Source organism: Vidua chalybeata (genome assembly GCF_026979565.1).
Source record: "Vidua chalybeata isolate OUT-0048 chromosome W unlocalized genomic scaffold, bVidCha1 merged haplotype SUPER_W_unloc_16, whole genome shotgun sequence".
Lineage (NCBI taxonomy): Eukaryota > Metazoa > Chordata > Aves > Passeriformes > Viduidae > Vidua > Vidua chalybeata.
Window position 1 is genome coordinate 89,449 of NW_026530327.1, and position 21,749 is coordinate 111,197.

General features: G+C 46.1%; 1 protein-coding gene across 1 annotated transcript; it reads right to left on the reverse strand.

The window, feature by feature from the left end:
* Positions 1-2,567: 2,567 nt before the first annotated feature.
* LOC128782872 (mitochondrial nicotinamide adenine dinucleotide transporter SLC25A51-like) lies at positions 2,568-3,440 on the reverse strand. The gene is given in 1 exon segment (XM_053933369.1): positions 2,568-3,440. A coding segment is annotated over 1 exon segment (873 nt).
* Positions 3,441-21,749: the final 18,309 nt, after the last annotated feature.

Genomic DNA, 21,749 nt, shown 5'->3' on the forward strand with positions numbered 1-21,749 from the left:
GCAATAAACCCTATGCTCTAAAGACCGGGCCTCAGAGATCCTGCGTTGCCACCCACCCAAACCGTCCTGGAGTCCAGCAGTCCCCGCAGATTGGCACCCAACGAGGAAGACCGACCCCCACAGACCGGCAACCCCACGTGTCTGAAGACCTCTTCAGCTTTTGGAGGATCTGCCATAGGAGATAAGTTTCCGCCGAAACTGGGTCAGAGACTGCTGGGTGGGTGGTCTGCTCTGTCCAACTCCTGAGGACTTGCGTCCCAGATGGTTATGTTCAGGTTCGTTGGACGCCTCTTCCAGATACCTTCTTCTATAATGGACAAGTTACCCTCAGAGGGTAGTGGTGGGCTGAGGCAGTAACGATCCCCGAAGGAATGCTGCTCTCAGGAGTACCAGGATGTCCGTTCTCCCGTTCAGGCTGCCACGTATTACGGCTTGGTGGTCCCCGGGGGTCCATCTGGCCCCGGGGCCGCAGCCTCCGTAGGTGTCCCGGATAGCACTGTACTGATGAGGCGCAGCCTGTCAGGGGTCTTCGGCTAGCTCTGAGCCACTGGCTACTTTGCGTGCACTTGTGGAGTGATTTCAGCTCTTAGTGATTTCAGCTCTGTGCTCGCAAAGTGCCTCAGCAGATGCAGGGAAGGAGAGAGGTGAAGGCTGTGTGGAGTTCTGCGGAGATGTCTTTATTGGCAGCTTCTGCAAAGGGTTCCAGTGACAGCTCTTCCGTCTGAACTGGGCAATGGTATGGGTTTATATAGGCTGTTGAGGGATCAGGATTTGTCCTATGGCTGAGGTCGAGGAGAATACGACCTATAGCCTTACAGAGAGATAACAGGAGTCTGATGTGCGGAAGAGGGGCAGCTCTGTTCCACTCATCATGACTCTGCATTTCTTATCTTAGGCTAGTGACCGCCATGGAGGCCTTGCAGGGCCTCGGACTGCTACACACCCCCACACACCCCCACTCCCACCCTTCTTAGTTTCTGTTCCTTTCCCTGGTGTTATGCTTGCTCTTTCACTGCTCTCCATGGCCAGGAGGAATATGATGTTCATGTTGATGGCTTCTTTGGTTGTTTTCTTCCTCACTCTAGGATTCAATCTGGGTCATGTTTATGTTTGCTAATACCCTTTTACACCTTTCTCTTTGTTGGTGAATGAAACATGCAAGTAACCTTCATGCATAGCAGCTGACCACACCCCTGTCTTTACTGCATATTGTTATCTGTTAATCAAATTACAAATGCTTGAAGTGTAAGTCATTAGCCACACAACTCCTTTTATTGTTTTACTGTATTACCACTGATAGTTATACAGGGCCTAAAACATAGGAAAAGAACAATTAAAAATAGTTTCTGAAAGTTTTCCTGCCCCCAAATCCAAAAAAAGAATACTTCATAAACTTTTCATGAATAACACACCCCCAAATAAAGAAAAAAGAACTAAGAATTAAGACAGTCCCCTGTTTGGTAGTTATGCTTGCTTTCCCTTTAAGGCCTTAAATGCTTATACCCAGAAATCTCACTTTGTCAGTGCTGATATAAAATTCTGTCACAGCACAAATTAATCAAAAGTAGTTTGCAAAAGAAAAAAAAAAGCTGTAAATCAAGTAATTTGCTAATCAAAGGAAGATGTATTACTGTTTGAACATTAGAGTGAGATCAGTTTTTTGTTTGCAACAGAAACAAAGCAATACAAAAGCAGAAAACTTGAGTATACCAAATTTGCAAATAGGTTTTTCAACAAGGAACACTTTTAAAACTTGAGATAAAATTGCTGTCTTGCTCCTTCCACCTTTCCATTTCAAGGCACACTCATACATAGGCACAATCCCACTTTGCACTTGGTCAGTTTACACTGAAGTTTAATATTCAGTAGCTATTGATGAATGAGATGATGCTCATGTTTAAGCTGAGTGGTAAAATGGTTGACAAAATAGTTTGTGTAGGCTCAGTTCAAAACTTGAGGTTCAGAAAGAAAGTCATCCTAATCAAAAATTGGCAGCTTCTGTTTAAACTCCAAAGATAATTTAGAGCCCCAAGACATTTGAAAGCTCAGTTTTTAATCCTCTATAGTGTTTCAAACAAAATAATTAGCTTTCATTGGCTCCTTCTTTATTTTCAAATTATACAATGTGCAGCATAAAATTTGATTATTGTGAGTATTGGGAAATATTGAAAATTATAGAATAAGCTACTAGACCAATATACAGATTTTTTTTTTTTACTTTGTATTTGTCTAGTTATTCCACTATGGGTAAATTTATCCACTAGCATATAAATACTTTAACATGTTTAGAAGTATATCGAACTGCATCAAGATTTAGACATATTGCCATTTACCCCATAAATACTCAAGGTTGTTCATAAGACTACCTTCCACACTAAGCAGCCACTAACAATATCATCCATCTCCCTACTGAAATGTAATGGCTGCTTTGAATTCTCTCCAAGTTTCATGGTATTCCATGTTATTCACAAAAAGTTCCACAAATCAACCTATTTCCAGAGACAAAGTGACCTAAAATGTACAAGTACCCAAGTGAATAGAGGTGCTTCAAAGGAAGGTAACATTTCTCATAATACCTTTAGCAAGAATTCATATGTTGCATTGATTATACCCCAGGACAGGACAGAACGATGGTAATTCAGATGGACTCCTCTGAAAAGATGCATCAATTTTTTATCACGTTCTAGCCATATTGTCACAAAAAGTTTTGAAAAAGACTGAAATTTGCCACCAATTTGAGATTGCATACGAGTTTTTACAACATTCACTGGGAAAAATAAGGATCCCAGCATGGCACCCAATAGCCTGCCACAGATAAAGTCATTGACCAAGTGAGTGTTATAAGAAGTTGCTTCAGGCAGATATTGTTTGATAGGTCCTTGTAGGCCAAAGAAGAGGATATTACTGCTTCCATTCCGGAGCAGAATAGGCACCAAACCCCAATAATATTCTCTAATCCCTTAGATTTTTAGTACCTTGAAAGCCTGGTAAGTGTTTGTAAATTTGTCATGATGTTTGTAGTCTTGAAGCAAAGTCTGGACTCATTCAAAAGGTGTAAGAAGGGCTTCTGTAGTCCCTGCAAGTGCTGCTGCCATGCTGCAAGTTAGAAGTTCAGCTGCATTTGTGTGACTATGGAGCAAGGAGGAGAAATCTTCATACAAGCCAAACATTAGAGCCAGGGTAGTTGTTTTTTGCATTAATGGAGGAAGGATTCCACGACAGAGATTTCGAATTCCATCTTTCTGCAGCTGATATACTACATCCTTTGTTTTCAAGCCATACAACTGTTGTCTAAAGAGGACCTTCTGGATGGGAAAGGTGACTACTATATTGGTGAAGGCTGCACAATAGCCACAAAGATAATGCTTACCAGAGTTACCCTTTATGTGATGGCTCATATCTTGCTTTGAATTTGTTGGGACACAATCTTGTGAATCCATCTTTTTTTCCCCCTCAATATATATGTTAGATTTCTTTTCCTATGTCAAAAAATGTAAAGCGCCTGCAGATCCGGTCCACCAGGGTGGCCCACAGCTGGCTAATCCACAGGTGCCCAGATAGTTATGGATAGCTGCACCAGAGAAACAGAAGGACGCTCAGGCTGCTGTATTCCATGAGGGTTTATTGTAGGAGAGGCAGAGGGCGAGGGAAGTGGGAGAGGAGCAGGGAGACAACCTCTCGGAAGGGAGACAGACTCTGAGAGCCCCGAGGGAAGGTGGGGCCAGGGCATACAACAGTGGAGGGGTAGGAGTGATCGGGGTACAAACGAACCAATAGGGGAAAGGCCAAGGGGAGGAACAAGGATGGAGTAGCATACACAGAACCAATGGAGAGAGGGGAAAGGAGTGGCTTTACAGAAAGAACCAATAGGGGTAACTAGAACAATGAACTTTCTGGAACAGAGGAGTAGACCAACTGTTGACTGACATAGATCAGGGAGGGCATAACATCTGATGGATAAGTTCACTTATACTTGTGTAACTTCCCAGGGCAGTCCAGGGGCCCCTCCCACAAAAAAAAAAAAAAAAAAAAGAAAAAGAATGTGAACAAAATGGCATGTGACACAGGTTTTTTAGTTTACACACACAAATGTGCACACTGTTCAACATCACACTGTGCAGCATTTTATGTCCTGAAGAAAATGCATCAAATTCAGTGGAACAGTGTGACAAACTTTCATCAACTGATAGATGATGCAAAATGCACAATTTTCTAAAATCTATCCAAGGGCCTTAAAAACTAGATATTTTCCCTCCCTTTATGTTTTGTTGATTAGAACCAAACTAAATTAAAACAAATAGGCATATGAACCCCTCCAGTGCTACCTTTCAACTGAAAATGTGAGGGAGAAATAGGAAGTTTACACATTAAGTTGCCAGTACAGTATGTCAAGGAATTCAAACACTGAATGATCTATTCTAACACTTGTAAGATACAATACAAGTTACCAAGCTTTTGGAAAACACACACACTACACACAGCTCAGCACTGCAAATTCTGATCATTCCTGCCTGTATTTCCCTGTGGCAGAGAGCAATGAATAATTTAAATAGGAATTTAATAATCAGCATTCATGTACTATAGAGTAGTAAAATAATATAGAAATGCTAAAGAATACATTGAGCTCTCCTAGAGCTAAGGTCTTGAAGGACACAGTGAAAAGAGTTTCATTAAATAAAACTTAGAATTAGTCTTTAATAGGTGATGCATGATCTGCCACTTGCATAATATTACACTCTTCAATGTTTTCCAAGGAACAGCACCATAGAAGTCATTTACAAAGGCTAGTATTTTATCCTGATATGAATTCATACCAGTAGTGAGGAATTCACATTAAGGAGGTTGTACCATCTCATCTATACTAATATATATTGTTCCTAGAATCAACTTAGTTCTATCTGCATATAGTAAAATAGCCACATCCACAACTAAGTCACAGTCTTATCTGGCACCCCACTTTTATATTAAGAGTTATATCAACTCTGGATAAATGTGTCATTCAGTAATACAACATCTAAACCACAGGATTCATAAGACTTTTGACTAGTCACGAGTTGTGTTGGCAATAGCAACCTCTGGCCAATATCACTTCTGATTTCTTTTGAGGAAAACTAAAGAGATCTAACTCAGTTTTATAAGGTACATATTTTCTCATGCAGTTTAAGTAAGTTGTCATGATTATGATTTGAGAACTTGTAATGATCAGGCAATGCAATTTTTCTCAGATGTGTTTACGACAGAACCTTTGCTTTCAGCTGTTGTATTGTGTTTTTATACCCCTGTAACAGTTCTGTAATGGTTTGCCTCTTCACCCCCCATTTTCTCTCAGTGGTTCCACCCTGAGCTTTCCTGCCTTTCCCTCAATGTCAATCTCCTTGAAAATGCTCAGTCATTCCCCTGTCCCCTCCCTGGCACCCTGTCCATCACTTGGCTCCCCATCCCACTCTCCCAGAATCTTCCACCTTGGGCATCGAGTGAGTGGATGAGGGCCAGGGGTCCCTCCCTTAAACTTCCCCCATTGGTTTGTGTGTCTGTCTGTCCCTCCGTCTTCCACTCCCCCGAATCCCCCCATTGGGTGGTGGGCGTCCCTGCGTCCTTTCCCCCTGGTTACCGCCCCGGTACTTAAGACGATTGCGAGAGCCTCGAGAGTGCTTTCGACTGCTGGGACAATGGCATTCGGAGCTCCTCGGAGCTTGGATTAAACTTGAGACTTTTTCCCCGGCCTTGAGTCAACTCCCTCATTACCTCCTCGGATGCCGCCTCTCCTCCTTCCAAGACAGATAGCGAAGCGCTCTCTCTTAGCCACTCCCCGAATCTCGTTGAGAAACAAGGGAGTGTCCCCTGCTGCTGACTGTGCCTCGGCTGGGCAGGCAAAGCCAGGGAGCTTCAGGGCAGGCACGGTGGCATTCAGCCTTAATCTCGCAAGTCCCAACTGTGTCACTGCACTGGTTTTGGCTGGGATACAGTTAAACTGGGAAGGAACACAGGTGGGACATCTGATGCCAACTGATCAAAGGGATATTCCATATCATATGACATCATGCTTAGGATATAAAGCTGATGGGAAGTAGTGAAGGAATTCCTTGATTTGCTTTGCTTGCATGGCTTTTGGTTTACCATAGAGCACAAGAACCAGCAATCCCCAGGAGCAAGAAATCAGACAATGAAGGCAAGAGACTAGCATGGCTGAGTAAAGCCAAAGGGAATAAGCAAATGCACAGGCAGTGGAAACAAGGACAGGTAACCTGGAAAGTTTGGTTGTGTAGGGATGGGGTGAGGAAGGCCAAGGCAAAGTTGGAACTAAACCTGGCAAGGGACACAAAGAATAGCAGGAAGGGCTTCTACTGGTACATTAAAGAGACTATGTAAATGAGCAGATGGAGTGAATGAAGTTTCCCCTGGGGATGGATGAGGAGCTGACTAGGAACTTATCTGTCAGGATTAAAAGGAGAGCAGGGACAGGTGACATTATCGTGGGGGACTGCTACAGGCATTAATCAGAAAAGGAAGGTTAAAGAAGGTGTAATGATAAACAGTACTAGAAAACTCGTAAAAACGGATGAGGAGAAGGCTGAGGTGCTTAACTTCATTGCCTCAGTCTTTGATGGCAACCTCTCGCCCCACACCTCTTGAGTGGATGGACAGCAGGATGGGGACTGGGGGAGCAAAGTCCCTCCCACTCTAAGAGAAGATCAGGTTCATGGCTACCTGAGGAATCTAAATGTACATAAGTCTATGGGACTAGATAAGATGCATTCCATAGTCATTGGCTGATAGAGTTTCCAGGACACTCTCCATGATATTCAAAAAGTCATGGCAGTCAGGTGAAGTCCCAGGTGACTGGAAAAAGGGAAACATTGTCCGTATCTTTAAAAAGAGCAGAAAGGAGGACCCTGGGAACTAGCAACCTGTCAGACTCACCTCTCTGCCTGGGAAGATCATGGAGCAGATCCTCCGGGAAGCTCTGCTGAGGCATATGGAGGACAGGAGGCGATCTGAGACAGCCAGCACAGCTTTACCAAGGGCAGGTCCTGCCTGACCAACCTAGTGGCCTTCTATGATGGAGTCACTCCATCAGTGGACAAGGGAAGGGCTACAGATGTCATTTATCTGGATTTTTGTAAAGCCTTTGACATGGTCCCCCACAACATCCTTCTCTCTAAATTGGATTGGATAGGTGGACTGTTAAAAGGATAAGAATGTGGTTTGACAGTCACATCCAGAAGGCAGCGGTCAATGCCTCAGAGTCCAGATGGAGATCAGTGACAAGTGGTGTCCCTCAGGGGTCTGTATTGGGACCACTGTTATTCAATATCTTCATCAATGCCATAGACAAAGGGGATCCAGTGCACCCTCAGGAAATTTGCAGATGACACCAAGCTGAGTGGTGCAGTTGACACACCTGAAGGTTGGGATGCCATCCAGAGGGACCTGGACAAGGTTGAGGCGTGGGCCCATGGGAATCTCATGAGGTTTAATAAGACCAAGTGCAAAGTGCTGCATCTGGGTTGGGAAAACTCTTGGTATTAATCCCGATTGGGGGATGAACAGATTGAGAGCAGCCCTGCTGAGAAGGACTTGGGGGTGCTGGTGGATGAGAGGCTGGGCATCAGCCAGCAATGTGTGCTCACAGCCCAGAAAGCCAATCATATCATGGGCTGCATCCAAAGCACTGTGGCCAGCAGGGTGAGGGAGAGAATTCTACCCCTCTACTCTGGTAAGACCCCATCTGAAGTGTTGCATCCAGCCCTGGGGTCCTCAGCACAGGAGGAATGTGGAGCTCTTAGAGCAAGTCCAGAGGAAGCCACCAAGATAATTAGAGGAACACCTCTACTATGAGGAAATGCTGAGAGAATTAGGATTGTTCAGCCTGGAAAAGAGAAGGCTTCAGGGTGACCTAATTGCAGCCTTCCAGTACCTGAAGGGAGCCTACAAGAAAGATGGAGAGAAACTTTTTTCAAGGGCATGTGGTGATAGGACAAGGGGGAATAGCTTAAAACTGAAAGAGAGTAGGTTTAGATTAGATGCTAAGAAGAAAATCTTTACTGTGAGAGTGGTGAGGCACTGGTACAGGTTGTCCAGAGAAATTGTGGATGCCCCATCCCTAGAGGTGTTCAAGGCTGGGTTGGATAGGGTCTGAGCAACCTGATCTAGTAGAAGGTTCCCTGCCCATGGCAGAGGGGTTGGAACTAGATGATTTTTAAGGTCCCTTCCAACCCAAGCCATTGTATGATTCTATCATTAAACTGTCTTTATCTCAACCCACAAGTTTTCCCACTTTTATTCTTCTGATTCTTCCCCCATCCCACTCAGTGGGTCAGTGAGCAAATGGTTGCATGGTGCTTGGATGCTGGCTGGGGTTAAACCACAACAGCCCTTTTTGGTGCCCAATGAGGGGATCAAAGGGTTCAGGATAATGATGGATTTGGTTGGGATGTGATAGATGGAATTTATATCTGTTTGTGCTGATGCCTTAAGTTTTAGCTTTCTTATTTTTCAGATTCTGTGTTGCTTTAGTGTGTAGCTCTGAGCTTCATATTAAGTGTTAGCAAGTTCTCTTCACAGGGTAGGTAAACAAAACAATCCTTTTCCAGCTTGACCAAGGACAACTGTTAAAAGCTCTGGGCCCAAAAAAGTATAAACAATGGTGAATTGAAGAGAGAAAAACAAGGAGGATGGAACTTCATAACCTAAAGCTATAACTGGACAATTAATTCCAATATGCAAATGGATCAAAACTTATAAAAGTGTGAGACCTTGTGACTGGTTGTCCATGTTGTGACCATTTTGGGTCCATCTTGGGTGTAGCCCTGGCTGGGCTCTTGTACTGCCCAAGGTGTATCAATGGAAGCCTTTTAATAATTATTCTTTAGCTCTGTCTAGCCTCTGTTCTAGGTCAGCCTTCTCAAGGCATCAGTGCTCTTTAGCTTTCAATGGGCAGGCTCCTGTACTTGCCATGGGGCTTGCTTGTCTAACTGTATATTATAGTCTATTGCTCATGGCTGCTTTTTGCTGCTTGGTGTGCTGCTCATCTGCTCATCTTCTTACTCTTCTGTGCCTGGGAACATTTTGATAACAGCAATGGCCATGTGCATGCCCTGGCAGATGGCCTGGGCATCATTGCTGTTTCTGTGCTGCTGTGCTGGACAGGCTAGAACTCCAGTGTGAATTCAAATTGAAGGGACTGTGGATGGGTCCACACAGGAACAGGACACGCTGAAGTGTCTGTGGCCATGCATAAATCCATGCCAGAGCAGGTAAATCTCAAAGCATATGTGCCTGTGGTTATGTTTGTGCCATAGCAGATACATCTTGAAGCATCAGTGGCTGTGCATGATGTCCTACTGGAGGACCTCAAAATGTGTGGTCATGAATAAGTCCATGACAGAGCAGGTACACCCCTGGAGGGACTGCAGTCAGGGCCTTTTAAATGGTTATTTGATTTTTGGTTGAGTTGGGTACTTTAGATGGTAGTTGGGGGAGGTGTCTTGGATTTAAATAGTTAGGCTAGAACTTAGTAGTGGTATGTCAGGATTGGGGGGGGAGGGGGTGGTCTTTTTTTTTTTCTTGTTTGATGGTTGTGGGTAATTTCTACGGGGTAACATCCTGGTACCGACCCAGGGCTGCTCCTGGGGTGTAGCGAGTGTGGCCGGGTTTGGGGTTGGGGAGTTGTAGAAAGTAGTTAGATGTTAGTAAGGTTGGTTCTATCTGGCCCACGGCACCCCCTCTCCCTGCCTGGGAGTAGATGGGGGAAGGGAGGGGGAACCAGCAAGCGACCAGGGAAAGGGAGCCCAGCCCCGCAGCAGGGTCGGTGGGCCCAGCCAGGGATGGGGCCCGCCCAGCCGTGTTTACTTCACTCCTGACTGGAAGGGAAAGAGAAAGTTCTTGGGGTTTTTTTTGTTTTTAACATGTGTCTTTCACAGAGGCGTGTCTAGTTCCTTAGTGGTTTAATAGATGAGAAGGAGCCAAAACTACAGCTGAGAAACAGGCATGCTCTAAAAAAGCAGATCCCAAGCAGGGGCCATGTAAAATAGTTCCTGGAATATGTAAACTAGTTTATAGATATGGATAAGGGTCTATAAATATGCAACAGGCTGATTTAAGGGGTATCCCCAAAGGTAAGTGTGGTCTTGGCTAAGTGCCAAGATGCACCCGGCCATAAAAACCTTTGCTTTATGGTCCTTGTCTCCTATTGTCCTTTATTAAACTTTTTAAATTTTCAAGAGAGACAACATGGTTTTCACAAATGGCCACTCATCCTGGGATGTAACACCTCGGTCCCAAGACCACCAGGAGATCCTGAGTGGGGGAGGTGCACCCTGCCAGGTTTAGGCAGCTTCGCTCTGTCTCTCCTGGCGTGGTCGGCGGTTGCAGGTAGAACACCTGGTGGACAAAAGGAAACACATAAAGCAAAGGAAAAGGGGGAAAAAAAAAAGGCTCCCGATAACCGCAGTAGCCCCATAAATTCTTGTGCATGAAGACTTGAAGAAGTAAAGGGGATTGTAAGTACTCTTCAGGGAGGAAGGTACAGAGGGATGAATTTTTGTGTGACTAAGACATGGGCTGGTTATCCCAGACCTGTGAAGTGGGTGCTGAGTCTCCCATGCTGTGGTTCCGTTTTTTTGTGAGAAAAACAGCCAGTAAAGAGACTAAGCGAGAGATAAAAGGAGTGAGAGAATACTCCGGGGTAACTGGGACTGGGTCTCAGGGAAGGAGTTGGACCTCTTGGAGAGAGGGAGCTGAGGGTTTTCCTGGCACAATCCACTGGGAAACTGGGATGAAAAGTGGAGGGGGCCCCTAAAAATTCTGCTGGGTTGAGGGATAAATATGCCCAAGAGCATCCAGGGTTGAACAAAATTCTGCCGGATTGAAGATATGCCCAAGAGTATCGGGAGTTGAACAACACAGCTGGATTGAGGGATACCCAAGAGTATCCAGGGTTGGCCAATAACATTTTGAGATTTTATAATACCTGTGGGTGGATATTAACAAATTATTTGAGAACAAAGATGTTACTATTAAGAAAGCGGCACAGACTCCAAGAAGGCTGGTTTGCACAACCTGCACTTTAATGCGAAAAACTGTCTTTATAGACTGTTCTGACACATTCTACCTGATTGGCTAATTAGCAAAAACACTTTTCTCACAAACAATCCTTGAGAAGAACAGAAAAACAAAGAGTAGAAAAACGCCACCCGCAGGTTGTCCACCAGCCACCACAAAGGCAGTGTGGGATATCTTCTGCCCTTCAGTGCAGTGGCCCCAATTAAAAATTCGTCTCAATTTGTACCCCCCAGGCAGCTAATACATCCCACCGCCATAGATTGATCAGAGTTGGAACGACATAGGGTCGAACCGCGGCCACCTGCCGACTTGCATTACCGATGAGCACAGACCGTTGGCTCACCAGGATACGTGCCGCACCCCACACCCCTACGATGGGTGCACCCACGGGGGCCAAAGGCCATGCAGGAGGCCACGCAAGAGAGAGAGATGACTGTCACATCCACCCCTGTGTCGATCAAACCTTGAAGCTCAATCATCGGCGGGCAGGCACCTGGTAGGGTCAAGGTACACACCATCTGGGGTCGCTGAACAAAAATATCTGCAGACCAGAGGGCTTGTGGCAGTCCCATGTATCCGAAGCCACCACTCCCACGAGCCTGCTGGCCAGTTCTGGGGATACATGACTGAAAAAGCACAAGTTGAGCAATCCGAGTCCCTGCCAGAATAGTGATGGGGGGAGGACGTGAAAACCATGGCAAAAATCAGACCTGAAAAGTCAGAGTCAATGACTCCTGGGTGAACAAAGATTCCTTGGTGGGTGACACTAGATTTCCCCACAAGCAGCGCGCTCAGTCCTTGTTCCAAAGGTTTGAACATGTCCAAAGGAACCTTATGTTCACTACAGGATTCTAAGATGACCGCGTCAGCGGTACATACATCCATGCTAGCGGAGCCGTGGGTGATGCCTCCGACCTGGCTGGGCAAATCTGAGCTGGCGCCATGCTCTGAGGAATCACATGTGTCAGGGCACAATTCCCCTGTGTGCTCATCTTCCCGTTTCCCAGTCCTGCCAAAGGCTGGCCATTGGCATGAAATTTAGCCTTGCATTGGTTTGAGTAATGACCTGCCTTCAGGCATCTAGAGCACAAGAAGGTGGCACCCGGCCCTGTCGGTTTGTGTGTCCCTTGCTTTCTCTTGCCCTTATTTTTGCTCTTCTTCTGTTGTCCATCCCCTAAGGGTACCTGGCCTGGCTGTGAAGCAACCGCCAGAGCAGACACCTTGTGGTCTACAGAACCCATCTTGGCACATGCATTGACCATGTCCACCTGCGTCGGGTCCCCTGGAAGAGCATCTACGATCTTCTGGCACTCACTGTTCAAGTTGACCTGAGCCAGCTGCTGGCGTAAAATCTACCTTAAGGCATCATCCTCAACCTGTTTCTTCAGGGCAGCTGCAAGCCTCTCGGCAAATAGCAAAATAGGCTCACCCGCACCTTGAACTATCATTGTAAACTGTGGCCTGGGGGAGACCGTCTCAACAGTTTTCAACAATGTGTTAAATCCTACCCTCTGACACTGCGCAAGAACGGCAGAGTCCCAGGTAGCCTGAAAATCAGGATTGGAAAAGGCCTGCTCTCCGAGGAGAGCATCCACCCCCACGCCATACCTAGGGTCTTCCCGAGGTAAAAGCCTGTTGCTTGCTGCCACCTTTGCAGCAGCCTGCATCCAGTTGTCCAAAAAAACCTCATACTGCACAGACTGAAACAGTGCCTGAGCAATATGTTTAATATCAAATGGAGCAAGCAGGTCCAAGTTTATCACCCTGAGAGCCTGTATAACTTGCACAGAGCCAAGGCCATATTTCGCAACTTTGTCCTGCAAATCCTGGATCACCCGCCCGGCAATGACATCATGCTTGTCAGCGTATCCTGAATTTGGGACAGGTTTATACATGGGAAGAGCTTGCACCTGGCCTTGTGGCAGAACATGGTCCTCCTGAACCGCCTTCATCCCCCCCAACACATGCCAGATAAGTTGTCTGACCGACATCCATGGCCCCTCCCCCTGGAGTAAGTGTGGTTTCAGCTATACACCATGGCCTCCCCACCCCATCTGACAGATCCTTATCCTCAGCGTCTGAAGCTCGCATCTTAACGGCATCCCAAAAGCTGCGAGGGTTCTTGGGGCACACGGTCACCCAACAGGGAGGCAAAGTCCAGAGATTTCACACAGATGATGACTCTGCCCATTGGTGCCGGCATTCTGCCACCAGGGCACGCCCCCGCCGGGGGGCTGGCTGTTGGCATTCATCGCTGTCTCTGTCCCCATCCAGGGATGGGGAGGACAGCCTGCAGGCAGCAGGGGGTGGTGGGTCAGCCAAAGGCTCCGAAGTCAAATGACTGACTGCGGACCACGAAGCCGTAGGGTTGGTCGCAGGCCCAGATGCATGGGGGCTGGCTGCCAGCTGTGCCGCGGCCAGGGGCCCAGCCGTGGACAGCGCAGCTGGAGGCGTGGCGGAGGGCGGCACTGCCGTGACTGGTGGTACTAGGTATAGAAGATATTAAGTCAACCAAGTCAGCCACTGCGCCGGGAGGAGGAGGAGGCAGTTGCCCCGCAACCAAAGATCGGGGAACAAAAGGAGACACAGCCCCTGCTGTGTGATTTACCGTTCGGAGAGACGGCGCTGATGCAGCAGTCACGGTCACTGTCGTCTGCGCAAGCGCCATGAACAAGGAGGGGGAAACCGGCCGGGGGCGTGATGTCAGCTGGAACAGACACTCGCAGACAGGCATGGATGGTGGGCATGGCCAGTACAGCTGTGCAAGCTTCATGACTGACGGCAAGGGAGCTGACAGAATGGCCAGTGTTGTCGTGGCGATCACCAATGGTGAAGCAGACGCTGCCCCCAACCGTGACATGGGGGGGGATCTTGAGACGGCTGCCGCAGCGACCTGCTGGCTGCCTCTCTCAGAAAAGGGGACAACCGACCCACCGGCGACGGAGGGGCCGAAAGCGCTGTCTCCCAGGTGAGACAGAGTAAAAATTTAACAGGGTAGAAATCCATTTGGATTTAGGTGAAACGTGCCGCTTTGAGCTTGCCAACATAAGTAAAATATGCTGTTTAGTCTAGTAACTGCAGCACTAGCAAAACTGCCCCAGCTAAGGAGAAAGAATGCAAATTTCCAAGCTAAAGAGATAAGAGATAAGAAAGACTCCTCGGACCTTGAAACAGGCAGCGCAGAGTGACCCAGGAGTTCTCTCTGTACTTTTTGACAGAAACTGAGTACAAGTGTAACTAGCTGTAAGTGTAATGCGAAATCAGAAGAATGAATATGCATGAACCTATTGTGAAATTCTATGAATATGTAAATTAGCTAGAGTAATAAAAAAGGATCGGGAGTTTTCAGGGGCACACATGCCCTTTGAAGGGAAATCCTGGCGTGCGCCCGGCGCTGTAATAAAAATACATACCGTGCCTTACAAATCTATCAGAATTGTAAGGTTTTGATTTTTCACCGCAATTCACAGGCATGGCTGAGACACGGCTATCGATCTCAGCAGCATTAATGTTGCGAAGGGAGGAGACGGCGACCTCCCAGAGATGTAGGGATCAGGACTCGCCGGCGGAACATAATCTCCAGACGAGAGACAAGTTCCGTGGGGAGTCCCCACGCCTCCTGCTGGCCCGCACGGAGCCAGGAAAAACCTGGTAGTCGCCCGATCCGACGATCTTCCCCCCGGGGTGCTGCCTCCACCTCCACCCTCCGAACTCCCCACCTCTGACCCACTGTCCAGGGTTGGGATAGCACGGAACAGACATCTCCACACAGCCATGAGCTGAGGCGCGGCGAAATCCCCTCCAGAAAACTCGTCCGCGAGCTGGTAGCCCAATGCTTCCCACAGGATCGGACTAAAAGCAGTGTACATACCCACCAGGAAATCATGAGACTTGGCCCATGCTAATAAATTGCAGAGGGAATCATCCGACACAGAGAGTCCCCTAAAGGAAATCATGTCCCTCCACACAGAAACAACCGTGCCCTCTTCTTTAGAAGCGGGGTTCCCCATCACGGAAACACCAGCACCCAACCCCAGCAAATCACACACTGTCCACTGTGCGGGGAAACTCCGTCCCTGCCCACTGTTCTAAGTTGTCAGGGCAAAACTGCGGTCCCAGTCCCTTCCAGGAGGATGTGGGGAGAAGTTGTTACCTCTCCGGGGGAACAGAGTGTGTCCAGGTGTGGGCGAAGGGTCCCGGTGGGGTTCCGGCGGGGGTCCTGAGCATCCCCGGTCGTTCCGCGATCCACGAGGGGCTGATCGGTGCAACTCATGGAGTTGGTCACTAGATGTCGCTATTGAGTAAGAAAGCGGCACAGACTCCAAGAAGGCTGGTTTGCACAACCACCACTTTAATGCGAAAAATTCTCTCTTTAGAGACTGTTACAATCAATTCTACCTGATTAGCTAATTAATAAAAACACTTTTCTCACAAACAATCCTTGAGAAGAACAGAAAAACAAAGAGTAGAAAAACACCACCCGCAGGTTGTTTAAAATAGCAAGCTATCACAATTTCTCTACAACTCCCTAAAAGTCTCACAAGTCCGCTGTGAGAAGACTTATCTAATTTTCTTGTTCTTTGACCAGGCTGTCACATCCACACTAAGGTACCTTATTTTGTGTTGTCCTGTTGTGAGTGGGAGTGAGTGAGACATATTAATGAAATAAAAGTGAGTGTGAATAAATGAAAGTATATGTGATATGGAATGTGGATTTAAAGTTTAACATTTCTGGAAGAAGGTGGATTGTATTTTTCTGTGCTATGAAGAGGGGGAGGTGTTCAAGTTGTCAGGGGAATAGATTGGATGTCAGGGGAATGGATTTCTCATGGGGAAATGAGACAGGAAACCAGAGAAAGGGGCTGGGACCACCTGGAAATGTTGCCTGTCCCTGTCTCCAGTTTCTCTGCTCATCTGCTCATGCCAGGAGCTCCAGTCTCCCTACCCATATCAGCTTCTCTGCCTGTGTCAGGAGTTTCAGTCCTCCCTGCCCGTACTGATCAGTCCCGTCCCCACTGTGACTCTGGAGCTGTTTCTCCTACCTCTGTTTCTTTGTTGATTCCGGCTTTCCTGCTAGCTTCTATTCCTAAGTCTGTCCCTTTATTGGTTCCAACCTCACTACTGACCCCCGCTCTTGTCTCCGCTCCCTCGGTGATTCCAGCTCCCGCTGTATCTGTGGGTGTCAGGGTCCCGGGAAGGGACTAGGGATGCCTGTTTCTGCTGCAGCGGGGGGGGTGGTACCCGCACTTAGAGGGAGGCATCAAAGTGGTTTGGGGGAAGTGCCCTGTGAAGGAGTGGGAAGATCATGGGCCCTATTTTCTGAGGGAAGAATGCCATCTGGAGCCTTTGATAACTTGGGAAGCAGGACCCCAAGAGGAAGTAATGGAACTTGTAGTTGATTCTGGGGCGGAGAGAACATGTGTGGTGGAGATTCCAGAGAGATGGGATATGGGTGGTGACACGGTAGAGGTGGCAGGGGCAGAAAGAGAAAGGTTTAAAATCCCTGTCATTGAAGATGGAGTAATTATGGGAGAGACTGGCATGGGGATAGGAGATGTCTTGTTAGTTCCTGGAGCAGGCATTGACTGAAATGAGAACAAGCTTTGAGACACCAAACATTAGTTACTGAACAACTAGAAAACAATAGCATAGCCAGCTGTAGGAAATCCCCCCCCCCCTTTGATTAAACAATGCCCTCTACCTACAGACAGGTCCAAAGGTCAAATGGAATGTTCTGTCTCACCCCTCAAAATGTATGGTTCATCCCACACCTGTAACCCTCCCCTGAAGCATCAGGTATCTGTAATCCCATTGGCCCAAGTCTTGTTCCGCGCCCACTTTGAAGCCCCTGATAAGGTGTGTCCGGGGGACCGGATGCTCTCTTGGAACGCTCTCTTGGAACCTTCTCTTGGCATCTTCTCCCGCCCCTGCTACCTCTCTCTCCCTATCTCTCCCTGCCCCCACACCCTGGGGCCTGTCACAAGCTGTGGCTGGCAGCTCCAAGCAGGGCCCCACACCAACACCCTTTACAATAAACCGTATATTCTAAGACCTGACTTCAGAGATCTCTCGTCTCCATCCATCCGGACCATCCAGGAGTCCAGCTCTCCCTACAAGAATAATGATATCTTGGTACTGGAGGAGGACAGGGGTTTGAATACATTTTCTGTATGAAGGGCAGGGAAGTGCCTTAACACATGGCTGTTTGGAGGTTGTTCAGTGCCGAATTGGGGTTCGGGAAGGTTTAGCAGAACAAGCCCTCCTTGAAGGGAAAAGAAAATAGGAGCACCTGGGCATGCCAGGTTGGGGATTGTCAAGGTTAGGAGGTGTTTGGCCACTCTCCAGGGAGCGGCAAGGTCTCTGGGGCTGTCGCAGGGGCCAATTTATGGGAGCGACCCGGCGCGGCAACTCCCGGTGTTTGCCCACCCGGTGGAGGTGGTGCAGGGCACGGTTTGCGTGGGAAGACGCTAGGAGTTGGGAGCTGGCTTAGTTGTGCCAGGCTCCCAGAGAGTGTGGGGTTGCCGGACGCGCTCACCGGCCTGGAGGCAGTGCTGGGGGCAGATTGCACAGGTTTGCTGCTGAGGAGCGGACTGGCCCAGTGGCTCCCAGCCTGTCGCAGTCCCAAGTTCAGGATGGCAGTGTCAGCCCCAGTAGGTGGTTCGAGGGAGAGAGAAAGAGAGAAGGAGGGGGCGAAAAGGAGGCGAAGCACGCCCCCAGGGTCCCTGCGCAGGTAGCTGTGTGCGAGCTCCCCCCCCCGCCCCCCGCTAGGGCAGGGTCTGCCCTTACAGAGGCCGCAGTCTAACTCTGTATTGGCCCCAAATTATATGCTGAATCGTATTATAAGACTCCAAGCAGGTATAGAGATGATAACAAATAAAACTACTCAGGCATTGGAATTAATATCAAGGCACCAAAGCCAAACAAAAACCGTAGTGTATCAGAATAGGTTGGCTTTAAACTATTTATTGGCTAAAGAAAGGGGTGTTTGTAGAAAGCTTAATATATCAAATTGTTGAAAATAGATGACAACAAAGATGTCATCCTGGAAAAAGCAAAAGATATCAGAAAATAACCCAGGTACCAGTCCAAAATTGGGAAACAATGTTAAAAAGTAATGTAGTGGCGGAAGAATAGTAGAAGAAATTAGGCTTCTTCCTTTTATGTGTTACAACTGTTTTGATATTTCTTCCTTGTTTAATCCCCTGTTTTATTTAATTAATTACCAACATAGTCCAAAGAATGCAAGTGGACAAGAAACATTGCTCAAGCCAAATGATTTATAAAGAAGAAGAGGGGGGATTGTTATAGATATGTATTATAGCATTGGCTTTTCGCAAATATTAAAATAGATTTTATATGTTATAAAGATATTGCTTTTATTTCTGTTGTTAATTAAGCTTAGACATAGTAGTGAAATAGCTATGCTTGTGTTAAAATGCTTGCTTGGATGGGATGACATCCAATGAACACGGGATGAGGACACCTGCTACAGATATGCCAACTATCAGCACTCATCATTGGAAGACGTTGTAGATCAAGGCACAAACTGGAAGTGATAAAGAGAAGGAGCCAAAACCACAACCGAGAACCAGGCATGCTCTAAAAAGGTAGATCCCAAGCAGGGGCCATGTAAAATAGTTCCTGGAATATGTAAACTAGTTTATGGATATGCATAAGGGTCTATGAATATGCAACAGGCTGATGTAATGGAAAAGATATTTAAGTGGTATCCCCAAAGGTAACAGTGTGGTCTTGGCTAAGTGCCAAAATGCACCTCAGCTGTAATAACCTTTGCTTTATGGTCCTTGTCTCCTATTGTCCTTTATTAAACTTTTTAAATTTTCACAAGAGAGTGAACGTGTTTTTCACATACATGCTAAAGAATTATTATTAAAACTGCATTCCATGTATAACTTCTACCTAAAACAATAAAATTAACTAAATTAAGTAAAGAAGGGAAAAAAAATTATACTAACCTCCACTCCTAGATTTTTACCATAATTACAATAAAACTTTTTTACTATCATTCTATTTAATTTTATTATTTAATACATGCTTCGCTATTTATTAATTGCCTGTATTTTTTACTAAAAGATGTGGTGGTTTCAGTTTGAAACCGGGCAGAAGCAGCAATTTTGTGTAGTGGTTTTGGTTTGTTAATTTTAGGTTACTTTAATTTTGAGAATTTTCAATTAATGTGTTGATGAGTGTGGTGGATTTTAGTGTTGGTTAATTATTAAGGTATTTACTTCTTGTTGTGAGATAGGATTAGGAGAAAGGTAAAGTAGGTTCAAAACTTTAAAAGGGTATAAAGAAAATTTTAATAAAAGTAATTAAAAGGAAAAAAAGAAGTAAGAATTAAAACAAACTCTTTAGAATATTTTTTCTCCCTTTATACCTTTTTTATTAAACTGATAATGTAAAGGAACTAAATTTAATATTTCTAGTTAGTTTACTAGTTTTAAAATAGTTTTTTTTTTAGTTTACTTAGGGAGAGAAGTCTCTCTTGTTAAGGTTATGGAGACTTCTTTACAAGAGGGAAAAATAGTTCTCTTGTGGTTCTTAATTTTGTTACAAATAACAACTGTTTGGGGAACCCTGCTATTCTGAAGTTTTTCTTATTTTTATAAGCCTTCTCACAGCTTCTTGATGGGCCATGTCAACGTATGGGATATTGTTTTAAAGATGAGCTGTTTAAAGGTAAAAGTTTTTATTATTTATCTTTAAGATCATCTTTATTTCTGGGAACAGAAATTTTCTTTTTTCTTTTCCTGGAAGTACAGGACTACTTTTTTTTTCTGTTTGAACTTTTCATGGGATTACAGCTATTTTAACATCTACTTATTTTACTATGGAGGCTTTTCTTTGATATTAATTTGTACACTGTCCTAGATTAGGGCAAATTTGGGAGAAGACCTCCAGGAGGAGCCCCCAGAAAGCAAACCCCCCACGACCCCTCCCCCACCTGGTTCGGGAAGAATTTCCTCGGAGAGAAGTGGGAAAAAACCTGTTTGTTTAACAAGCAAAACACTCCCCAGTACAAAAAACAACACCAGGTGACAAAACTCTTTCACCGTTCTGAAGAGATGACAAATTCAGAAAGTCTCTCTTGGGAGTGGTCGCCCAGCTATCAGTCTCTGGCGCTGGGGATGGCTGCTGCAGGTCACAAAATGCAGGGTCTCAGTGTTTCTTGATGTTTCCCAGGTCCCGGTCCAGAGCAGGTTCAAATGATATTCAGGAAAGGGAAAGGGAAGAAAAAAAAAAAAACAGTCCAGGGTAAAAATTTGACTGCCTAGCTAAACTAACTAATAAGCAAAAGCAAAAGCAAAAGCAAAGCAAAAGCAAGCAAGCCAGCAAGCAAGCAAGCAAGCCAAGCCTCTCCTAGACACAGACAATGGGGGGAGGTGAGCCGGCTGATAACAAGACAAAACAATCATTCACTTTCAGAGTCAGTCTTGAAGACACAGAACATAATATCAGGCATAAACAGAACACACGACTGGGGATACAAGCACCATAACATCAACCTAGGACAAACACTTTCATTTCCCCATAGTTTTATGTGTTATAGGAAAAAAGAGTATTTTCTCTATAGTTTATAAGAGGATTTCCGTTTTAAAAACAAGGTATTTTTTATTATTTTTATCTGGGATTTAACTTCTTTTTTACTGATTTTGATATTTTTATGTTGTTCATTTACATGTATCTTGGTTTTTTCTTTTACTTGAGGGAAGATTGAAGTACTGAAAGGGTTAATATTATGCCTGGGCCTTTTAAATGGTTATTTGATCCTTGGTTGAGTTGGGTACTTTAGATGGTAGTTGTGTGATAAGTTAGAAAAGACTCTTTGTTAATCAAGACAGAAAGAAGAAGCCTTGTGTAGATAACAGAAAATCAAAGGAGAAGCCTTGTGTAGATAACAGAAAACAACCAGACAGAAACCAGTTAGTATGTTGATTACATAAGCTGGTTGTGAACTTAGAACTTAGGTGCATATGGAAAAGACCATTACAGGGCCATGGACTTTCACCAAGGAAGAAGAGAGGAGCTTCCCTCAAATGACCACCAGAGAGTAGAAGAAGACTCCCTAGCAACAGAAGGCGCAAGCGCAGAGTACACCCAGAGATACCGCGGCCCCGGAGAAAAAGAGTATAAAAAGACTGTGGGAAGGGGGAAACGGGGTGGTCTGTTTGCGGAGCGGGGACTCCCCGGCTCCACCCAGCGCTGTTTGCTTGCCATCGCTTGCTGTAATCAATAAATTTCTGATTGACTCTTGAAAGGCTGAACAAATTATTCGCCTCTATTTATAACAATCTGGTGCCGTGACTCGGATAAGGGCTATCCGCTGGAAACTCCTCCCGGGGAGGCGCCCTCGCTGCTTTGGCAGCGAGCCCCGCTCAGGAGTCCCCCTCTGGGACCCTTACCGACGAACCCAAATTCGGTGGCAAGCAAAGAATAGCCGACAACCCCTTAATCTTTGTGCACGAAGTCCCGGGCGAAGACACAGGACTGTGTAAGTACCTTTCAGTGGTCCTTCGGGGCTACTGAGGTTGCTCTGTTCAGAGGGAGCCGGGCCCGCTCGGTCGGGGTTGGGATCCCGGAGTGTGTTGAGTGAGACGTCTCTGTGAGACGACGTGAGTATGGACCTCATAGTAGTGCGTTTCCCACACCCGGCGACAGGCTGG